Source organism: Chiroxiphia lanceolata, chromosome 3, assembly GCF_009829145.1.
Source record: "Chiroxiphia lanceolata isolate bChiLan1 chromosome 3, bChiLan1.pri, whole genome shotgun sequence".
In the NCBI taxonomy this organism is placed as follows: domain Eukaryota; kingdom Metazoa; phylum Chordata; class Aves; order Passeriformes; family Pipridae; genus Chiroxiphia; species Chiroxiphia lanceolata.
Genome location: NC_045639.1, coordinates 10,191,592 through 10,213,445, shown reverse-complemented (window position 1 = coordinate 10,213,445; position 21,854 = coordinate 10,191,592). Strand labels below are relative to the sequence as shown.

The 21,854-nt window shown below is 41.2% G+C and overlaps 1 protein-coding gene across 4 annotated transcripts in view; it reads right to left on the bottom strand.

The window, feature by feature from the left end:
- Positions 1-21,854, bottom strand: part of COMMD1 (copper metabolism domain containing 1) — a 67,785-nt gene that overhangs the window by 26,162 nt on the left and 19,769 nt on the right. The window contains exon 3 of one of the 4 annotated variants that reach the window (XM_032683595.1): positions 9,032-9,069. The exons of 2 other annotated variants lie outside the window; for them this stretch is intronic. In XM_032683595.1, the coding sequence (XP_032539486.1) occupies positions 9,037-9,069 (33 nt within the window). In that variant the 3' untranslated portion in view covers positions 9,032-9,036. Of the gene's footprint in view, positions 1-9,031; positions 9,070-18,223; positions 18,378-21,854 lie in introns of those variants that run through there. One more of the 4 variants, XM_032683596.1, reaches the window with a different exon arrangement.

The following is a 21,854-nucleotide window of genomic DNA, read 5'->3' as shown; positions in this document are numbered from 1 at the left end:
AACAACCAGCAGTCTTTCACAAATATTTGTGCAACAAACCACACTGAGGAGTATTCACATCAAGTCCAGGTACCTACAGTGCTTAAGGTAGTCTTTGTCAGGCTAAATTTGCCCTCTGAATCGACCCTGAGTCACTCTCTGGAGAAGCCTCTCCCTCCACTGACTACACAAGGAACCTACAGAGATGAGACTCAACACACAACATTCAGAAGCAATTCTGATGGCCAAATATTAGGTGGGGACAAATCTTCCCAGATTTAGCACCTTCCCTTGTACTTCCTGGAGGCAGCTGCTTGAACTTTTTTGTTTTGATGTTGTTTTCTTCACTCTTTTTATTCAGACTGCCCGTCAGGTCACATTAATTTTGTATCCTCCTAAGTAAAAAGATCTTTCCCAAGGTTACCTCTGACATCCTGGATACAAGCTCCATGAACCCGTTTCCTAGTCTCCACAAACTTGAAGGAGTAGCCAAAAGGTGTGTAAGTCTATCAGGATCCACAGGACAGAGGGAAAAACCCACCCTGTTTGCAGATGAAAGCTGCTATGGATCCAGCCAAGCTGAGGAAGAATGAAGCACTGCCATGTCTCAGGAGAACAGCATCCATCAGAAATTTCACTGGTGTTCTGGCACTGTGCTTGGAAAACAAATCCTTTCCTTCAGCTGCTTTTGGGAGGGGGAACAAACTAAACCTCAAGCAACTCCACTCATTTCACTGCAATTCACATTTTCTGACATTATCCCAAGCCCTTGCATAGCAGGAAAACAGGCAGCCAGTGTAATGAGGGAAGATGGGCATCACACAGGAAAGCTGGAATTCAAGTGCTTATGAAAGCAAATAAACCTCTGCAATATTTTCAAAATCCCTGCCGTAACAACATCTCCTTGAAGCACTGACATCGCCACCTTTCAGTTACCTCCTCAGTGAAACACAAGCCATTAGCACAACAGACCCAGAATTCATCACCCAGAGCCTTATCTCTCTCTCTGGACTCCTTTACAAAAAACAAGGACACCTCAGAGATGGAGCTTTAGGTGAACAATCGAAAAACCCCCAGGGATTTGCCCCAGGAAGCTTTGACCCCAGGCAGGATTTGCACGGATGAGCCCAGGGAAGAGCCTGCGAACCTGTGACTCAGGCACACACACGGGATAGAGAAAGAGCAGGATCAAATGTTTACTTTCACTAATTCTTAGTAGATTTTTTTCTGCTGGAAAAGTGTTTTAGTTGATGGCCCACTGTATCTTTCACATGCTTCTCTATCCAGTCAGCTCCATATCTTCCTGGCAATTGATGGGGTTTTTTTTTAATATATATATACACACATCTCACTCTGAATTTATAGATCTAATTATTGCTAATCTGACTTAGTTTCATTTTTCTAACCAGCCCGTAAGTCCACAGCAAAAGAGAGTTCCTTCTGTGAAATTCAGCAGAATTATCTTCCTCAAGCCCATGGCAACAAGCCTGTGGCTTTCTTTTTGAAGAAGGAGAAAAAAAGAAACTATTTTGAATCTCAGATCCTGAAATTAGAACCAAATAACCCTCCCAAAAATCAGTAGAAGCCCCTTTTATTCTAGATGCTGAAAATTAGCCTTTGCCAAGTGAACAAAACAAGTTATTTAGATATAACAGAGTAATATTTTCTGTTTCAATGTTTATATTTGTAAGAGTTCTCCCAGAAGAAAGCTATCCCACTCAAAGATTTATTTCTACCCCCTGCCCCAGTTTCCCAGTATACAGTAAGTTAGGTTTTACTGCTTCTGGCCACTTGGTCCTTCCTTATGTGAAATAGGAAAAAAAAAAAGAAAGAATTATGGTATGCTTACAGTTTAAGTTCTCATTAACTTTTTTGTTGACTTTATCAAACTTAACAGCCCCTCAGAAAAAAGCTTTAGTTTATTTTGATTGTTGAAAACAAAAAAAGGTTATGAAGAACTAGTAATTCCAACATCCCTGGGTTAGAGGCATGATAAACCCTTCAGAACCACGACCATCACAGCCACTGCCAGCACCACCTCTTACTGCAGGTTTCCAGCAGAGCCTCCTCCAGTTAGACAAGGAGCCAAACTGAGGTCCTCTCCCCCTTCCCAGAAAATTCCCCTATGCCAGTGCTGGCAACCACTGGAGTCCTCTCCAGTTCTGTCCACTAATCTGGCCACAAATTAACCCAGTAAAGCAGGCAAACCCCTTTCTGGGATAGGAAAGGAGCAGGGAAGGATACAGGGGACTAAAACCTGTCTTTCAGCTTGGCAGTTTGTTATACCTGCTCGAGCAATGATGTATTAACTGCAATTTTAACCCATGTGGCAATTTTTTTCAGGATAATATTACCTTAATCATGGTATTAACCATTTTCATACCCCTAAGGAGCAGGATGCTGTTGTACCTGGGACTCCAACACGATTCTGGAATCACTGGAGGCTTTGCCAAACAGGGAAGGGAAATCACATATCCTTGGTGCCACAAGGGATGTCAAAACACAATTCTGAGTTGGTTCTTTTCTTACATCTGCAGCCATGGCCTTGAGGTCTGTGTGCAATGCATTTTCCATGTTTTAGAAAATTTTGTTTCAAGTCCAGAAAATGACTGTTAAGAGTTGCTTCCTGGATAAGTTAAAGGCCAGGGAAGTTAGGAGAATATTGTATCATTTTATATTTCTACTTTCCAAGCAGAAGTACAAAAGAGTTCATTACCAGTGTTCATTTGAAACATGTCTAGAAGTAGAGATCCATTTGTATTTCAGTGAACAGCACTTTTACACAGGCAGATTCCCATGTCAGAAACTGTTCTCCCGAAGCTAAAGAAGTACAAAGGAATAAGGCACTGATAAGCACTGAGCAAATCATTAAAAATTAGTTTCTTCTCAGGTAAATGGCACTGGCATTGTAGCGGGGATTAGATATGCCTCTTGTTTCAGCATCTTGGAATCAAAGCAATAAAAAACCTTACAAAAATTATTTGAGAAGTACATGCAGGCAGTGTGACAGTGTTTAAGATCACCATGGTACCTGACTGCAATGCTGTTGCAAAGATGACAGTGACAGCAAGCCAGAAATCTGGAGGTTTTTCAAACAAGACAAGCTCCAAGGCTCCCTTTCAGATGCTGATTTAGGTAGAAAGAGGAGGCAAGTGCACAAAGAAAAGATGTGATGATGATTGTGTTCGGTCCTGGGGATGAAACAACCCCAGAGTGATGCAGCTCACCCTAATAAACAATTCAGTACTTTGAAAGCAGTAGGTAATCCCTCCCCTTAAAACATTTCCTTAATCTAGGAGTTACTAGAAATTAAATGCTAGAAGAGAATTAAAACCTTTGAAGATACACAAATACAGTACAAAAAAGCATCTTTGTAAGGTTAGGATTGGGACTTGTCCTTCATAAGCATGATATATGGGATTAACCCATAGAATCACAGAATCAATTAGGTTAGAAAGGACCTCTGAGATCCTCGAGTTCAACCTATCACCATGTCAACTAGACCATGGCACTATATACCACCTCCAGTCTTTCCTTAAAGACCTCCAGGGACAGTGACTTTTCACCACCTCATTGGGCAGCCTATTCCAACATTTGATCACCCTTTCTGTGATGTAGTTCTACCTAAAAAATCCAGAAAATACTTCAGAAAGAAGTATAATAAAATAATACAGAAAGAAGTGAAGTATTTTCATTTTCCCACCCTCCTGTGAGGAGAGAGACAAACGAAAAGAGCTGTGGACAGGAAAAAGGTGCTATGGCAAATATCTAATGAGAACAGTGATTTTGTAATTAAATAGCAAATTATAAGCTCTGCATTGCCCCCCTCTACATCCCTAACACAGAAACAACTGCCTGTATCCCACTCCTGTGCTGGGACACATTTAAATTACTACCCAAATGTGACATGTTTAATAACATAGAAATAAACCAAGGAGAACACAGCATTGGTAGCAACACAAGTAAAGCAGCCCTCTGCATTTCTTTCTAGTGCCTACTGGATTTCCATTATCACAGAGTATTCTGATTTGGAAGGGACTTACAAGGATCATCAAAGTGCAACTCCTGGCCCTGCACAGTACAGCCCCAAGAGTCACACCCTGAGAGTGTTGTCCAAATGCCTCTCGAACTCAGACACACCTGGTGCTGCAACCACTCCCCTGGGGAGGCTGTTCCAGCACCCAACCACCCTATGGATGAAGAATCTCTTCCTAATATCCAACCTAAATCTCCCCTGACACAACTTCATGCCATTCCCTCAGGTCCTGTCACTGGTCACCACAGAGAAGAGATCAGTGCCTGCCCCTCCTCTGCCCCTCACAAGGAAGCTGTAACTGCAGTGAGGTCTCCCCTCAGTCACCAAGTGCCCTGAGCCACTCCTCACATGGCCCTTCATCATCTTCGCTGCCCTCCTTTGGATACTCTAGATGCAATAGCTTAATATCTTTCTTACATTGTGGTGCCCAAAACTCCCACAATATTCAAGGTGAGGCCACCCCAGTGCAGAGCAGAGCAGGACAATCCCCTCCCTTGACCAGCTGGCGATGCTTTGCCTGATGCTCCCCCCGGACACAGCTGGCCCTCCTGGCTGCCAGGGCACTGCTGACTCATGTTGAATTTGCCACTGACCAGGACCCCCAGGTCCCTTCCTGCAGTTGCTCTCCGGGATTGCCCATCCCAGGTGCAGAATTGAGCACTTGTCTTTGTTAAACTTCACAGAGTTGGTGATTGTCCTTTGTCAAGGTCTCTCTTCAGGGCTTCTCTGCCTTGAAGGGAGAGAGCTCCTCCCAGTTCAGTACCAGCAACAAACTTACTTAGTGCCCCTTCCAGTCCTGTGTCCAAGGCATTTATGAAGATGTTGAAGAGCACAGGGTCTAAGATGGAGCCCTCTGGAACCCCACTAGTGACCAGTTGCCAGCCTGATGTCGCCCCATTCACTACAGCCCATTGAAACAACCAGAATTCTGTCCCTGCAGGAACCTCAGAAGAAATACTCTCTGGGTATCTATCTCCAGGGCCTCCTCCACTCTGGAAATTTCTCTAGGTGTTAGTAATTGATGATTTGCTCCTGGCACACCCACGCACAGCTATGTGAGTTTGAACACAAGTTTCCAAAAAAGGCCATGGGCATGTATGTATGTGAGGGGGTGAGCTACATGAGTACCCAACACGTTCCAATGACTCAAACCAGAGTGAAAACTTCAGAGGTAAGAGGCAAGAGGAGACAAAGTGAAAAGCAGAAAAAGACAGAATAGCTTGTTTTACCCAGATGTTTATGCAAGTGGAAGGCTGCATATGAAAACAAATATGCTCAGAATTTATCAGGGGTACAGAACCATGCTATTAGCTTTGTAAAGTGTGACTTTTTTGGCCCATGAGCACAGCACAGCACTTACAGTGCCATGAAGGCAACTTCTTAGTGATGTAACAAACCCATGAGCGTAAAACATATTTTTTTCTGTTTATGCTATTCTTTAATACAAAAAAATACCCTGGAAGGACATGAAAATGTCCTCCTGCTTCTCCAGAAATACAGACTGTCCATGTGAAGCACTTTGCTCTGGTTAAAAAAAAGCCACACCTTTTCCTCAACATCTGACTCATTGCTTTTCACCTGATTTGTCCCAAGTTAGTACCAGCCAAGTCTAAAGGCTAAACACAAGCCTAAAAGATGAAGGTGTGTTTGTAACAGAGGAGTGAGAAACTATGGACAAAAGGCATCTTCATCATTTCAAGTGTAAGAGACTTGAATGTGTTAGTTTTCAGCACAAAACAACATGGTGATCCAACTCTTCCCTCCATCAAAAATATCACCGAGTGTCAAAAGGATGCTGTCCTTTGTATGAACAATGCTCATAGTGTGAAGCATGTTTACTACTGTGGAAAGGAAAAAAAAATAATTATTTCAATATGCAACATGCAGAGCTGGTCTTCTCTAAATAAATGGACTCATTTGTTCATGTACATCCATCTTCAGTTCTCAACATTTATTTTCAAGTAAGGCCAACTCAAAAGTAAAAGTCTAAAGAGGAAGGCTTCAGTGCAGGCTACAAACAGATGACAGATGAAGTACGGGGAGGAGGAGATGAGAGGAGAAGAGATAATGGCCCTTTGGTTTGCTGATATTTAATGAGGCATCTGAAGACTTCATCCAGTGTGTGCACAATCGATTCCCTTGGTAAATCTATTAAACCCCTTGACAGCATCCTGTTTGAAGCTGAGATTGCCACATGATTCACTAGTCCAAAGGGGAAAAAGCATCAGAAAGAAGCAGCAGTGTCCTCATGCACCCCAGAGCCCCGAGTCACGTCACCAGTGTGCGATACCATTGGCACAGACAGACACACAGTTTTAATTGACAGTGGTTTGCACATCTCCATTGCAACCACAGCTCACTTAAAATGCAGAAGTGTTCACTTTTAAGCTGCCCCCTGCCCAATTCTAATCAAGTCTCCAGGGTAATAAGCCCCAGCTGTGTTCATGTGTACCTCAACCAGCAAAGCTGATTCTCAGTATAATCATCATCATGAACAAAATTTAAACAGCTTAGCTACATAAATGCACCACATAAAGCTCATTATTTCAAATATATTAGAAGATGCAGGTGACAAGTAATTCCTCTATATTCTATCCTTGTTTTTAAAGCCCTGCTTTGATATTGCAGTTCACTAAATTCACACAAGTAGTACAGCCAAGGAGTTTCACACACAGTTTCAAGTGAAGATTTCATACACTGCTTCAAAGAATAAACCCCACCAAACCACATACAACCCTAAGAACACAACCTATTCACAGTTTCCCAGAAAAATAAGCTGTGCCACAGAGAAAGAACAACATGCTGTTTTCATAACACAGCACTGGTTTCAATACAAATAACATAAAGCAACAGAACATGAAGACACCTTGTAAACCTGAACCTTCCCCAGGACAGCCTCCATACCTTCATGTAGTCACGGGCAGCTTTGACCTGGGACAGTTTGTGGTCCTTTGCTGTGTTGCATAACTCCAATAAAGACAAAAAACACTCAGCACCTCTGCTAAAACAAAGCAAGGAACTAAGTTTGAAGATGAAGTCAAGGGAACAAAAAGATGGAGGAAAGAGGCAGAACAGCACCTTGAGGGCACGGGGGCAGAACGGAAAAGAGGAGAGGCAGAAGAAATGAAACAGAAGCAGCAGAGAAAGGCAAGGGAGAAACAGCAAGACTCACATCAGCAAGGCATACACTGCTGCTGCCCAGAGGTGATCTGCACCTCAGGACCTGCTGGACTTCAAGCCCACACCAGGACTCGGACATCTCTGCTGGACTCTGCTACTCCTACTGACTGTTCTCAAGCAGTCCCTGATGTAGCACCTACCCTGGAAATAGTCCCCTGTCTACCAGTGAACTCATCATAACTGATGCCCAGGCAATGTTCAAGTGATGGCCTATCAGTTCAAAAAGCAGTATCTTAAAAGCAAATCCCCCATCTCGGCTTGCTACATCTTCGACAGATGTTCCAAGGAAAACAACCTGTCTCCCCTGTCAGACATGACAGGCTCTTCCTGGGCCAAACACAGCTCAGTGCTAATTGCTCTGTAATGTCTTTCCTGCCCAGCTTTCCAGTCTCACAAAATACTCATTTTATCCGAGAAAAAAACCAAAGTACCCAGCCAGGGTGCACTTCAGTGGCAGCTGGGCAGGCTCTGGTTTCCAAAATCACAGGTGCATTACATCTATCTTACTACACCAGCCTAAATTAGATTTTTCTGCATGATTGCCTACACCTTTAGAGAGGCCTGAGATTCACCTTCTTGATAAGAGTGCACACAATATAATTGAATGATTACATTTCACTAGGTATAAAATGCTACTGCTTCACAACTGAAAATCTGGAAAAGGCAAGATGTTAAGAAAAGGATGAGGCTGAATAATACATAGACTGGCATGGAGCACGAGTCCCTGGGGAATCCACTTCAGATAAAAGGCAGCGTTTGACTCAGGTTCTAACAACAGGGAAAGGAAAGAGAAGCACTAAAAGCCATTTCCCAGATTTTGGATGGGGAGTTATCAACAATCTGCTCCAATGCACGTCCACCTCAGATTTTCTTTGGCTGGAGAAATCCCACTAATATTTTCTCCAGCAGCTTCTGGATATCATGAGTGTTCTGCCTTTATAGCGCATGGAACCATTAAATAAAGGTATCTGCACACAGGTAAATGTTCTTGTGTGCCCACAGGAGGTCCAAGCCCACACTTTTCCAGGTGATCACTCACTGTGTGTTGCCTGTTTTTTTCCAGGTTTAGTCTGAGGCACTTGGGGTCTGGTTTGCAGAAGGACTGATGTCTGTCCCCGCTGTGGGTGCACAGTCACTGGTGACACCACGAAGGCTCCGCGTTCTGGGAACTTGGGCTGAGGGTTTTTCAAACTGTGCATGAAAATTAGTGAAAATCTTTGTGTTTTAGTTCTCTGCCTTCAGACTGTATCCTGGAAATGGGAATTATAATAGCATCATAACTGATTATAAGTATTTACTTATGAGTTTTTAATGGCAGTAATAGGGGTTCTATAGTATCCTCCAAAACAATAACTACTATTAAAATAAACCATGGTGGAATTAATAATTTTATATTAAATGCACACTGAAAACAAATGTTAAATAAAGAGAGAATGAATGAAGAAGACAAATTACTTAACAGCACCCTTTCAACAAACCCCTTATTATTCTGGGCAGTGAATGAAACAGAGGCAGTGTGGGAGAGAAAACAAACACACAACCAGAGCCAAGCAAAGGGCACAGAAGAAAGGAGGGCGCAGAGGAGCTGTGCTCAGGCAGGGAATGGTGCCAAATGGGGAAGGCAGTGAGACAGCAAAGGGAAAGCCCTGGTGACAACTCCCTGCCTGAAGGAGAAAGCTCTGTCCTCCAAAGCGAGTTGTTGGACACTGCTGTCACTTCTTAGGATGGGAGATCACAAGCCAGGCTGACCCAGAGCACAACAAGCATTTGAAGTCGCGTGCAAGGTCCTGGCTGATGGCAAATCTCACACACCCACTTGCACATAAAAGTACCTGCCATCCTCAGCCCTCTGGCCAGGTGCTCTGAATGCTGCCCTGAGAGAAAAGCATGAACTGAAATCTCTCTCCTAAGACCCAGAAGAATTTGTAGAGAGCTCTACAAGCTCTCATGCAAACAGGGGGTGCAAGAGATGCGCAAAAAGGGGCAGAAGGAACGAGGCTGTGTCGCAGGCTTGGAGAGCAGCATCACATCTCTGACAGCCCCTTCCAAAAATCCTCTTCCAAAGAGCAATGCCCGAGAAAGGCAACATCCAATGCTCTTTGAAAGAAACAGAGAAAAAGTTGATGGTTTAGAATAAAATACAAAGATCTGCTAAGCGCAGTGTTTTTACCAGGTAGCTTCTGCACAAAGCCAACATCCCCCCAGAAACTCAAAGGCCACTGGGATGTGACAGCATCATCCAACACAAAAGTTCCTCAAACTAAGCTCTCCTCCAGCAGCTCTGGAGAACAGTCTCCTTCAGAGGTGAGCGAGTCTTTTTGATCTCCAGGCTCTGTGCCTTGAAAAATAAGCCTCTCTTCTTCACTGCCCCCTTTCCCTGGAGAGAAGCTTCAAGCCCTTGACACTGATCCATTTGTCCATCATCTTTCAAATCCTTGCTCTCAGCTGCAGGTACTGTCTTTCTTCTGTTTCTCCTGCCTTAGCATCCACTAAGCTTGACTTATAGAGGAAAGTTATGAACCAAAGTGGCTTGGTCACACATCACATCCAGAACATGATGATACTTCCGTGTTCTTGGATCACAGCTTATCTGTGCTGTTAATTGTCATGCAAAGCATTTGGTATGCTTAAACCTGCAAGTAATTCTGCTTTTAATGCTTTTTTCATTTGACTTCAAAAAAGAAATGCACATTTAAAGAGGTTTTCTTTACAATTTCATTTATAACTTGCATTAATTTTACCCCAAGAGTTTTGATTTAATGCAAATGCAGGTCTCACTGAGCAGCCTGCACTTCTTTGGCTGACAGTTTAATGACATGCACTCAACTATACTTCCCACAATATAAATGGAGGTGCTGCATTTCCCTTCTGCTTTTGCCTCCCAGAAAATGAAGGCTGAGACACTTTGCCTCCTCTGCCCTGAGCTGAACAAAGCAAGGAATTTTTATCTGTACCATTCAGTTGAGAAGAGCAGTTGTCAAGCCATCATTAATCACTATGCAGTTTAGACAGAGGGTGGGATTTGCCTCACCAAACCCATGGCTCCTAGAACTGACCTAGTAATGCTTGCTTTCCTTTGGAGTCCATACAAACAGATTCTTTGATGGAATAGTCCAAAGCAGACACCTAAACCAAACCAGGTTTATTGTTCCCTCAAACAGCCTGGGTTTCTCCATGTCCTCTCTGGTGAGCTCTGGGTGATCAGCTGGATGCAGACATGGCTAATTGCTCAGCTTGAATCTTCAATGAGGAGGAGCATGTGAATCCAACACCTCTTTTTTCACGTTCTCACAGCAGTACGTATCACAAAAGCCAATTTTGTCAAGTGTTGTGTTTGTTCTCATCATATAATCAAGATATTTGTAGGCAGGAACAGGTTCCAGTCTAATTAACTTTGATCAGACTTGAGCTTTCTCCCAGACAGTTGCACTTCATAGCTGTCTCGGAGCATCATGGTGATATTTACTGGGAAAAGCAAGAGCTCCATTTCCATAAAAGCAGGCAGTTTAAAATTAGCTGCAGATAACTCAGAATGACTGCTTAGAGCAGAAATGTAATTTTCTGAAAGGGGTTATTGGTTGTGACCATGATGCACTGCACTCATGATCTGTCATACCTCATTACTTCAGAGCAAGTAAGTCACGCCAGTGTAACTGGCTCTAACTGGATACGTTAGAGACTCTCCTCAATGCCGAGTTCTTTTAAGATGCTGCCTTCCAGGCTGAAGTCTTCCAAAAAAAAGCAATTATCAAACTAATTTTCTCAAGTCCTGTGGCATATTTACAGGTTAAATGGAATGAAATTTTTTAATAGTTCTTAAAGCAGAGCTTCACTTTTGAGGACAATTCAACAGAAATGGAATCAATTGACTGAAAAGTTTATTGCCTGTAAGCATTCAAATACCACTTCAGAGGCTTAAAAAAATCTGGATATTATAGCAGCTTTGCATGTTCAACCAAGATTCAGAAGCTGACTGAGAATTTATTCTAATTCCAGCAGTAATTTGTGAATATCTCATTTGGTTAGGCCACTGCAAATTAAATACAGGGCAAGCACGTCCCTCATTTGCATTGGTGGAGCTTGGCCATATTAGAACACAAGGAAACTTTATTCTTTTCATCTTGTATCTGCCTATCTAACTCCACTTAATGCAGTCTGGGAACTCAAATTACAATGCCATAATCTTCACTAGGTCTCCATGGATGCAATTTATTACAATTCCAGCACTAGGAATGTGACAATGCACGCAAGGAGGACTGATTCTCAGCAAAGAGATCCTTTGGTTGTGCAGGATCAGGGTAAAAAGCACTAGAAAGTTATTTTTGTACATAAACCAAGAGATTTTATACCCTCCTCATGACTTAAAAGAAAAGAAAACCTAACAGAAAAAATTGGCATCAAGTATGGCTACTTTTAAAACTGGGACTATATTTAAAGCATTTATTAACCAAATTAAGCATATGCAATTTAAATTATGCTTTCATTGTCTTATTAACATATTAATGAATATACATCAGTGAGTTGAACTAAAAATATATTGAAGATTTGCATGTCTGATTATCTTTCTGGAGTTTTGCAACTGATAATTTGAAAGGAGAACAGAAAAAAACCCCTCTTTGTCAAGGTCTGTGCAAAATTACAGCTTCAAGAGGTTTATTAATCAAAGGATTGTTTTGTATCTTTTGTAAGTCCACAAAGAGACTAAAGATCTCTTTCTAAATGAAGAGGATTTGCTCTTGGAATTATGTTCAAAGTAGTAATTTCCTCAAGTAGTATATAGGACAATGATGTCTTAACCAAAAGCACTTGCCAGTGACCTCCTCCCAACCATCTCCTTTCAGAGAAAAGCAGGGAAATTTATGCTTCACCACACTGTCTCAGTGAGTATTTTCAAAACAAGCAAAAAGAAAAAAAACCAGAACAGATGCACGCAACGAATCAGACAAAGGATGAAATTGTTGACAGCAACCAACTTCTTGTAACCATTGAATGAAAAAAAAATAATCAACCAACCAAACAATAAACCAGTTTATTTGTTAAAGCTGTAAGTCAGGACTCTCTTGCTGTTCCCAGACTTAGAGCATATCACTCCAGGAAACTCAGCCAGGCTGTGGTTCAGCTTGCCATACTTCCAACCTAGCACTGGACAAAATAATCAGACAAGTAATAGGACCAGTATTTCAATTATGTTTCTCATTAGTGCTGTCACAAATGTATACAGCTGAGGAATTTTCTAGAAACAAAGAATAACAACACTGTTCAAATACCAAGATTCCCCTGTTCTTGCAATCTTAGCATATTCCCACCTCCAGATACCATTTTAAATCATTTCCATATCAGATACCTTTTCCACACTTCTCCAGATGAAGTCTACAATACAAAACTCATCCAACAGCCGTGTCTCTCATTTTCTATTCCTCCTCCATTCTCTGAAGACAAACTGGCGCTTCAGAGAAGTTATCCTCAGTGCTCAAGGAAAGCTGCCTCGTTTCTGTTCAACAGATTACTAGAAAGGATTTAAAATGGTGGATCTTTGAAGATGTATGCTTAAATGAGCATTTTTTTCAAGGCAAGGCAGAGTTCTCTATTTATTTTGCTCAATTTTGCCCCTACTCTGTCCCTTCAACAAATTGATCCCCACCAAAAATAAATTTGGGCGAAAAAACAAAAGGGTGGGGAGGGAACAAAAAAATTTCATTTGGACTCAGTCAACCCCTTTCAGTTCCATAAACATGTCACTGCTGGGGCAGCACAAGGGTGAGAACAAATAGCAAAGGTGGGGAAATTTTCAAGTCCACCTCACAGCAAGACCTGAAACCTAAACCAACCAACTCAGGCCGACATGTGATTTTCTGTGGCAGTTCTATTTACTGCCTTTCTTTTAGTCTATGTTTTTAACAAGATGAAGCCAGAATATTAAGGCACAGACAAATCCATTTAAGGTAAGTGAGCCTGCAAATGGAGATGAGATCTTTGAGCTTCTTCAGTGCAAATTCCCACCAGTCATGTGCTGAAAAACTGACCAATAAAACACGGAAGTTGGTACCTGCAAAAAAAGCCTTGTTGCCTACAGTCTTAATTCATTCTCTTGGGAAAGTGCATGAGCCTCTTCCAGAATTTCTTTGCTGGCATCTAGAAGTCCCTAGGTAGCACTGCTGGTAGTATAAAGCAGCAAGAGCAACTGCAGCACCAGTGGGAGTTTGCTTATATCCAAACACGGACAAGTATTCCAAGTACTTCACATGTGGATTAACTACATTTCTGTACAGGGAGCTCCCCGTGTCTCAGCATTAGTGCTCAGTTACCAATTTCCAAGGACAGCTTTGTACAACAGCAAATTCCAGCCTGTAAAATCACTCAGTCAGGAATTTTGTATATGCAATGATAAGAAGAAAAGGAAAGGAAAAAAGATAAGTTTATCTTTTTTTCATTTTTAACTAGGATGAGACATATGAGTGGAGGCACAAGAAGGATGGAAAGTCACAGTTTGCTAGAACTTAGAACAGAAGTATCTGCTCAATGAATGGATTACACAGAGTACTACCCACAAATTGCATTCTCCCTTTGCTCATGTCTTCTGCTACCCGATGTTTTCACAGAACTGTTCACCCTGTGGGAATTCAATTCATGAAGAAAGGTGGAAAAACAAAGCTGCTGGCAGAGAACACACACACTGCTCAATAGAAGTGACACAGGTTCATTCCTCCCTCAAAAAGCTAATACATGATGAGAAACACAGCAAGTTTAATGGTACAGTTTGTGGTGGTTTTGCTTTGCCACTGTGGACTGTGTTGTTTCTTCTGCTGCATCAGTTCTTGCACAGCCAAAGCTGGAGTCCAGCTTTTATGAAAAGTATATATATATATATGTATATTTAAGACAGAATAAATAGAATCCAAAGGATTAAGCAGCAAAGAAGAGTGTAAGTTACAAGTGCTTCTCCCCAATTACGTGCCAGCTTTCCGATTTTGTGTCTTCTGATACCTTCTCCTGCAATAGCTCTTCCTAATCAAAATAAATTGAGAACCTGTTCCCATATACACTCCTGAATGCTAATACTCAGGGATCTCAAAAGAGACCATGACAAACCTGAAATGATCTCCAAAGCATTTTTCAGCAGCAACATGGCATAGTGTCAAGGAGGGGAAGCCTGGCCAACTGGCAAAACAACAATTTTAAATGTATTTGGCCAGGCTAGGCCTGTAAAAACAAGATGCTTTGTCAGCCAATGCAGTGGGCACTTACGTTCATAACAACCCCTTTTTTCCCTGAGTTTTCTAAGAACAAATTACTTGCTAATGTTGATACCAAGTCCTCTGAAGAACACAGATGGACAACACCACCAGAGCTAAGAGGCAAAGAGGCTTTGATCTGTTGTATGCAGGCTCCCCAGCAAAGAAATTTCCCGCTTTTAAAATGTTTTTTGAAAATCATGCAAAACTTTTGACTTCTGTTAAAAAGATGCTAGGGGAGATTACAATTTTCAGTCCTTCAACTACGCTTCCCTTCTTTGAAGGCCTCCTACGTTAAATATTTTTCACAAAATATATTTATCCCAAGAGAAATTAGTTTAGAAAACAGAACACATTTACTTCCACACTCAAACTACATGCTGCTTGTTAGTCCTTGACAGCTGCCAACACGGCAGCAAACAGACCCAATCTTTGCATTGCAAAGTTGCTTCCTAACAAGCCAGGAACTGATCACATCGGCCAAGTGTGGTCCCCTCTGCCTCCTGCCCCAGGCTTGGCACTAGTAAAATGAGAAATGGTAGTATTTTTTAATCCACCTTTTCTGTTTTCAGTTTTATCTCACCTTCTGTAAATCTCTGAAGACCTTCCACTGCACACGTTAAAGCTCCATCTTTGCAAGCCTTACACTACATTTCACTTCAATTAAAGACTAGTTTTGCTGCACGGTCATGCAGCCAAATGGTGCCAGTCTGCATTTGTGCAAATGCAATGCTTTCATTTGCATGTTTGCTGTCTCCACACAGCTCCAAGTCCATGGTGGTAGGGAATTGCACAGTCAGTGTGATCACCTGAGATTATTTACACAACAGCAGAGCACAAGGGTCACACAGAAAATGCTCTGCCAACCTACTTCAAACAGAACAATTCCTTTGGTGATGGGGGATATGCAATTTAGGGTCTACGAATTAACCAGTTAATGGAAAGTGATGAGGAAGCAGAAGAAGCTCATAACCATCCTCTAAGCTCATCAGCGACACAGGAACTTGCTTATTAGAGAACAGAGCCAGAGCTGTGGAGGTTTGGGATGTCACTGGCCATCCCTGCATCCAGCTTCGGCAAGGTGTTCTTTTTAAATGCTGCCAGTTTTTTGCCCCACAATATTCAGTACCACAGTTCCCAAAAAACGGCTCTCCCTCTGCTGAAACCAAACTCCCCATCTCCTGACACAGGAGTTCCTGCATGCACAGTGAAAGAAAGCACAAAGTACAACAGTCACAGAAACACACACTCAGCTCAATCTTCCACGTGAGGTTTGGTGAATAGAGACGGAACTGAAACACACGCAGCAACTGGACTAAACCAGGAGTGTGAAACCATCCACTTCATCTCAAAGGCTCAGGTCTGTTGAGGTGGAGACTCTCACCATATGCCTGACTGCAGTGACTTTAGCCAGCTTGAGTTTTGAAGATCTCCAGCACGCACTTCCACAAACTTCTAGGGTAACCAACTCCAGCACCGCGGGAATAGCGAAGGAAAGGTTGAAAAGTTATGGGAATGCTTTCAGTAGGGGAGTCAGGGTAAAGATTGAGGGCTGCTAGTTAAGGGTAGCTTCCAAAAGCGTACCAGCCGCTTCTGGGGGCAAGGGAGCTGGTCGTAAACCAGGGTGAGGACTTCTAGAAAGGCCATTAAGCAGACAACACAGGGACGATAAGACTAGAGAGCAGAAGGAAGAACAGGTCCTTCTGACTAACTCAAACGCGTGGTGGCAGCTCCAAAAAAGGTACAGCTGAGTGATGAAACACATTTGCTGGGGACAATTTTCAACAGACAGGTCTGCTGAACCCAGCTGCCCCTTCCCAGAATCATCACAGTACACATCCCAAGGCTGCAAGAGATGGCTCTGGAGGGCGTTTCATCAAAGCTATGCCACATTTTATTGCTGCGTGAGAATGCCAGATTGATGTTAAGATTGCAAAATATTTGTTGACATCATGAGATATACAACAGATGGCAAGTCCCCTGTCACAATGTCCAAGATCTCACTGTATTGTCTGAGAAGGTAAAAAATTTCAAGAGTCCAAACCTGAATCTGAATTTAGGCAGATTTAAGGCAGTAAAAATGCATCACTACAGTACCAACTCTCTTCATACAGCTCATCTTCAATTAATGCAGAATTTTCCCTGTAATACCCTGAGCTTAGCTACAATCGAAAATATTTAAGGCTGACTTAAATTTTTCTATTTAACTACTTCAGCAAATCCAGTTCCAGAGTAGACAGCTGACAAGGAATATACGAGTATGCGTGTACCTGCACATCCATATATGCACATGTTTCCAAATAAACAAGGATGGAAACTGTTAGCACTATTAATTGTAGAATATCCTTGCTTCGTATGGGAACAGATGAGGTAAAAAATACTATTAAATATATACAGTGGAAAAGTAACAGTTCAAGTCAGACAGTTTTTAATAATCTCAATTTAATGCTCTTATCTCCATAACATACACAGCACATTTCACATCACAAGAGCCACAAATAACAAAATTCTCTTCTTGTTCCCTAAATTTCTCCTCACTTTCAGAAGAAGGTAACAAAAACTGAACTATTGAAGCAAAGGACTATAGAGAGTACCGTGCAGAGGATTAAGTAAATAACTGAGTTGAGTCAGTCAACTGTGTTCCAGTTTCCTCTGTGCCGAGTGACCTGCTGCCCTCTCCATTTTTTATTTGCTTTTGCACTGTACTGCCTTATGTAACTGTTCCCTCCAGCTCACAAATTTCCAAGGTGAACAAAAGCTCAAGTGATTATATTCGGCTTGGCCACAAAGGTGATTTTTTTTTTTCCACTAACTTCTACTTACCGGGTTCTATAATTTTAATCACACAGAAATATTAAGCCCATCGAAGTTAAGTTGATTAATTTGGCTCCAAAACGCCTGTGCTTTCCCATTTTTGACCGCAACAATATTTCTGATAACGTTAATAACTGCAAAGATTATGATGGATTATGGCTGGAAACGAAAAATGGTTTGGTGGTTGTTTTTCCTTCCCCTTCACAGGATGGGCTGATGTTATTTTGGTTCAGGTATCTAGAAGTGATTTTCATCTCCTTATGCATCGCTTTGCTGATATCCTACAAAAAGTGGTCTGTCTCTTCAAACAGCTTCTACATAAAAAAGACCGGAGGACCATGATCTGAGGTCACTTTCAGCAATATCTCTGTAGCAGCCTGACCTGGAGTAACTCAGAGGCAAAAGCAAGTGCAGCCATAATCCTTCCTCCCCATGGCATGAGTTTACTCATGATGTTCTCTTGATCTGACCTTTCCACGACGGTGACAGTCATCGCTGAGGATAACTGTAGCCAGGGGAAACCAGATCCTCAGCAGCATTCAGTCTGCAATCCTAGCAAGGTAATGAGATTTTTAGAAGATAAATTCTAAGGTTTTTTTATTACACGGTGGAAGCATGTTCAATTTTAATATTTGTGAATGCTGTAAACAACCATAATTTGTTTATAGTCCAGATGACAGAAATTTCAACCTGAATTTGTGTAGAACAGACATAATTAATGAGTCAGAAAAAATTTTGATCTTCCAGAAGTTTACTTTGAGACCTAATTCACTCCTTCCCAGAACATAAAAAGAATTAAATCTTCATAGTCATACAAACTAAAGTTTGATGAGATTTCAAGCTCCAGACCTTCAAAACCCTGGTAGCATTTTACCTCCTACATATAGCACATGATAATTGTCTACATTCCTTATGAAGATTTTCCACTCCTGAATTAACAGAATTATTACCTGAATTATTATTATTTTCTCTGAATTACCAAGGTCTGGACCCAGCCATTAGCAGAGATCAGGTGTGATATACCTAAGCTGAACTCCAGCTGACAGTTCTTATTTTTTCAGCACCAGGTATGTTGTTTCACTGGCAAAGGTGCACTTCATTGAACAAGTCCCTTCATCAAAAAGTATTTTATCTCACTGTAGAGAGTTTAAAGTGACAATTAAAATATAGTCAGAATTACCACATATTAGATTTTCAATTTATCAAAAGTCTGTTATTAATGCTTGCCTGTTCCTTAAAGAAAGATACTTGTTTTATATGAAGATACATATCTCTGGTCATTTCAGACCAGAAAAATAATATGGAATGAAAGGCTGCCCTTAAATTTGAAAGAAATAACCCTAATTTCTTAATTTATACATAGCTTTTGTTATTTGCCATATAATGGTATTTACCTACTGTATATTATTAACTAATTGTTGTGACACCTCTGTCAGGTAGATGTTTTAAAAAAGAAAGAGAAGAGATACACAATGTTTTGGGGAAAACTCCTCTAATTCATAATCCTGATGTGATATCCTCAGGTCTTTCTGGGAAGAATCCTGCAGTGGAATCCCAACTTCATGTTAAAGTAGGGCAGAAAACACCCTTTTCTCACAGAACATGCTTTAACATCCAACAAAATTCCAACAGAAGTGATATTACATGGATTACCGGTATCTTAAACACCGAAGAGAAACACAGGTGAAAATACTCACCCTGTTAAAAAAAAGCAAAAAAGCCAAGAACAAATTCTCAGGCTAATCTGTAACATCTGATGAGTCTCAGATATTAAACTGCAAAATACGTAATGCTGCAAGGAAGTAAAACTCACTGGCAAATCAGCCCACAACACTTTGGGGAAGAACACATCCCCGAGGGAGAGGCACATCTCATGAGGAAAGTAACGTGGCAAAGTCCATAAAACAAGTTTAAATATAATCTTAATGCCAAGCCACAGCGCAAAAGCAAGGCATCAATTTTCTATTAATGGCAAGGTCAGCTATAAATCTGTGACTGAAATGTGCAGGTAAAGCCAACATTGCACAGCAGCAGCTGCTCACCATACGGAGCAGCGCTGGTGCCGAGGGGCGGGAAGGGCAGGAGAAGGATGGTTGGAATTTCATGCCAAAAGAGCTTTCCAGGGATGCTCAGAGAGGGAGAACAAGATTAAAAACGACATAAAGAAGGGAGCAGGTAGCTACTGATGTCTTAAGAGAAAGCCAGCAAGTTGTAGAGACACAGGAGGATAAAACCACTGTGCCAAAGAAAAGATGGGCTGTTCAAAAGGGAAGAATGGGCTGGCAGGGATGAGTGCTGAATATCATGAGATGAAGGCAAATGCAGGCTAAAGTGCAACTGCTTTAGGATTTTGTTTTCAATCATACTGTTAAAGAAAATGGGCTTTCAAAGCAGACCACTTTCATGGCTAGCATGTTCATCTGCCTTTACCCAGGATGTATAAAGACCACAACACCAGCATAAAGGAGACTTTAAATGTTGCTGTAAAAGCTTTACTGAAGAAGAGTTCAAACTGTAAGTTACAGATCCTGAACCAAATTTTTCAAAGTTTGAGCATGATGTTTTCAAATGTTTCTTATTACAATGTTTTTAAGAGCACTTAGGGGAAAGGGTTCATTTGTTTTCTATTATCAGTAATGCCAAGGCTAGTAAGAATGAATGCAAGTTGTGATGGATTCTCAAACTCAGAAATATCTCTCTCTGATGAGAAAACATTCACGAAATTCAACAAAATTCATGTAAACTCAGTTTACAGGCATTTATGATGAACCAGTCACTCTCAGTTCCCCATTTCTAACCATATTAAGTCTCACACATACAGCCTTTCCATCATGAAAGCACTAACTGATTAAGACTCAGAAATGGCAAGCAGGAAGGAAGGTTACTTATTGAAGCAGAAGGAGCAGATGCCCCACCAAACAGCCTGGCCTTCTCCTGGGCAGAGATCTAAATGCAATCCAGAGACACTGAGAATAATCAGAGTGACTTCTGGAAAGGTACATTTTCTACAGAGCATTTCTTTGCTTCTGTTGAAACATGAAATATTAATGGCAACTCATTACATATCAGTGCATTTGTATACTCCCCCGTTATCAAGTGTCCAAATGAAAAGTCTGTTGTGAATAATTTACTCCTGAATCATCAGCCAGCTTTCTTCTGTGAAGCTACATCTTCCCTATTCACCAAATTCCATCTATGACTGACATTTTAGAAAATATATTCTCTGTTAAATTGCAGAAAGGTACCACTTTATGTGTATTTGATGTGCTACGAAACTTGAACTTTAGAACAGAGAAATGTGCTACCAATAAAGTAAAAATACATTTATAAAGACTATAAAACATGACAGTTTCAAGTTTGTAGGTTGGATCCAGCATGCAACAACAACTTGTTCAACCTCCAGAAGTAATCTCTGCAATCACCTTTCTAGGAAGTCCCCAAACACATGTGGGGTTCCCAAAACTCATCCCACCACACGAGCGTGCAGCCTGATGCAGACTGCCTCAACTAAAAGCTCTACAGCAGAGAACTTACTAAATCCAAAGCTAAAGACTATGTGAAACCACAGCTCCTTAAAATAAACATAGATTCTTACTCAAGTGGTGACAGTGCTAATTGCTCCATGATTATGTAATTATTTAAATTATTTAATTTGCACCAAATGTCAGACTTGGTGACAGCTCACTGCTGTCCTCAGCGAAGGAGGCAAAAGTTGTGTTTGATGGCAGTTCAAAAAATGCATTCACACAACCACTTCCCTTTGAAATATGAAGCTGCACTGCTAAAATAATTCATTTTGATTTTGTTGTGGGGCTCTTCGGTAAGAGAAATTACAGTATCCCAGAAATGTGCATTCTTCCTCCATGTTCACATTCCCTCACTCTCGCTGCACAGGGTGAAGGAAATATAAATGTACTTGCCCATTGCTCTTACTGTAACAATCCATTACTGGGGGAAAAACCAATTTCAAACCAAGAGTCACTAACAACATAATTCCCGTATGAAACGCAACAGCGATTCTGAGTTAAAGATGCGTTTTTTAAAGAGCGCAGGTATTTTTCCCATTTCCTCACTAAAATACTCAATGTACTCATTATAATGTACTCCCTGTAACTTTTTTTAAAACAACTTTCTCCCTATGGTACTAATAGAATGTAACCATTTCCAATCTTAAGATTCTGAGCAGAAAAATCCACTTCTCTGGGGTTAGAAAAAAACGTAAAGCCACACACCATTATTGTATTGGTCACTGCAGAGATCCACGAGTGGAAGGCAGAGGGTCTGCACTCAGGAAGGATAAGCTTTCAGAGACTGTGAAGAAAAGTAAACTAACAGAATGACTACAGCAATATATACTGTCTCTGTAGGATCCCAGTTTACTTGTATTTTATTGTATATTATTCTGGTCTTGGTCTAGCCAGGCAGTTTCGAGTCAATCATTCAGTATGCACAGGAACATCCCAGGTATGTACATATATTGAGGTATTCCTAATTCAGGTACTCTTGCTATAAGCTACTCAAACATTATAAAATACAAGGAAACTTGCTAAATGTTAACTATCAGCATCAAAACACCCAAATTAGCTCATGGTGATTTGCAGTAGCTACTGCTA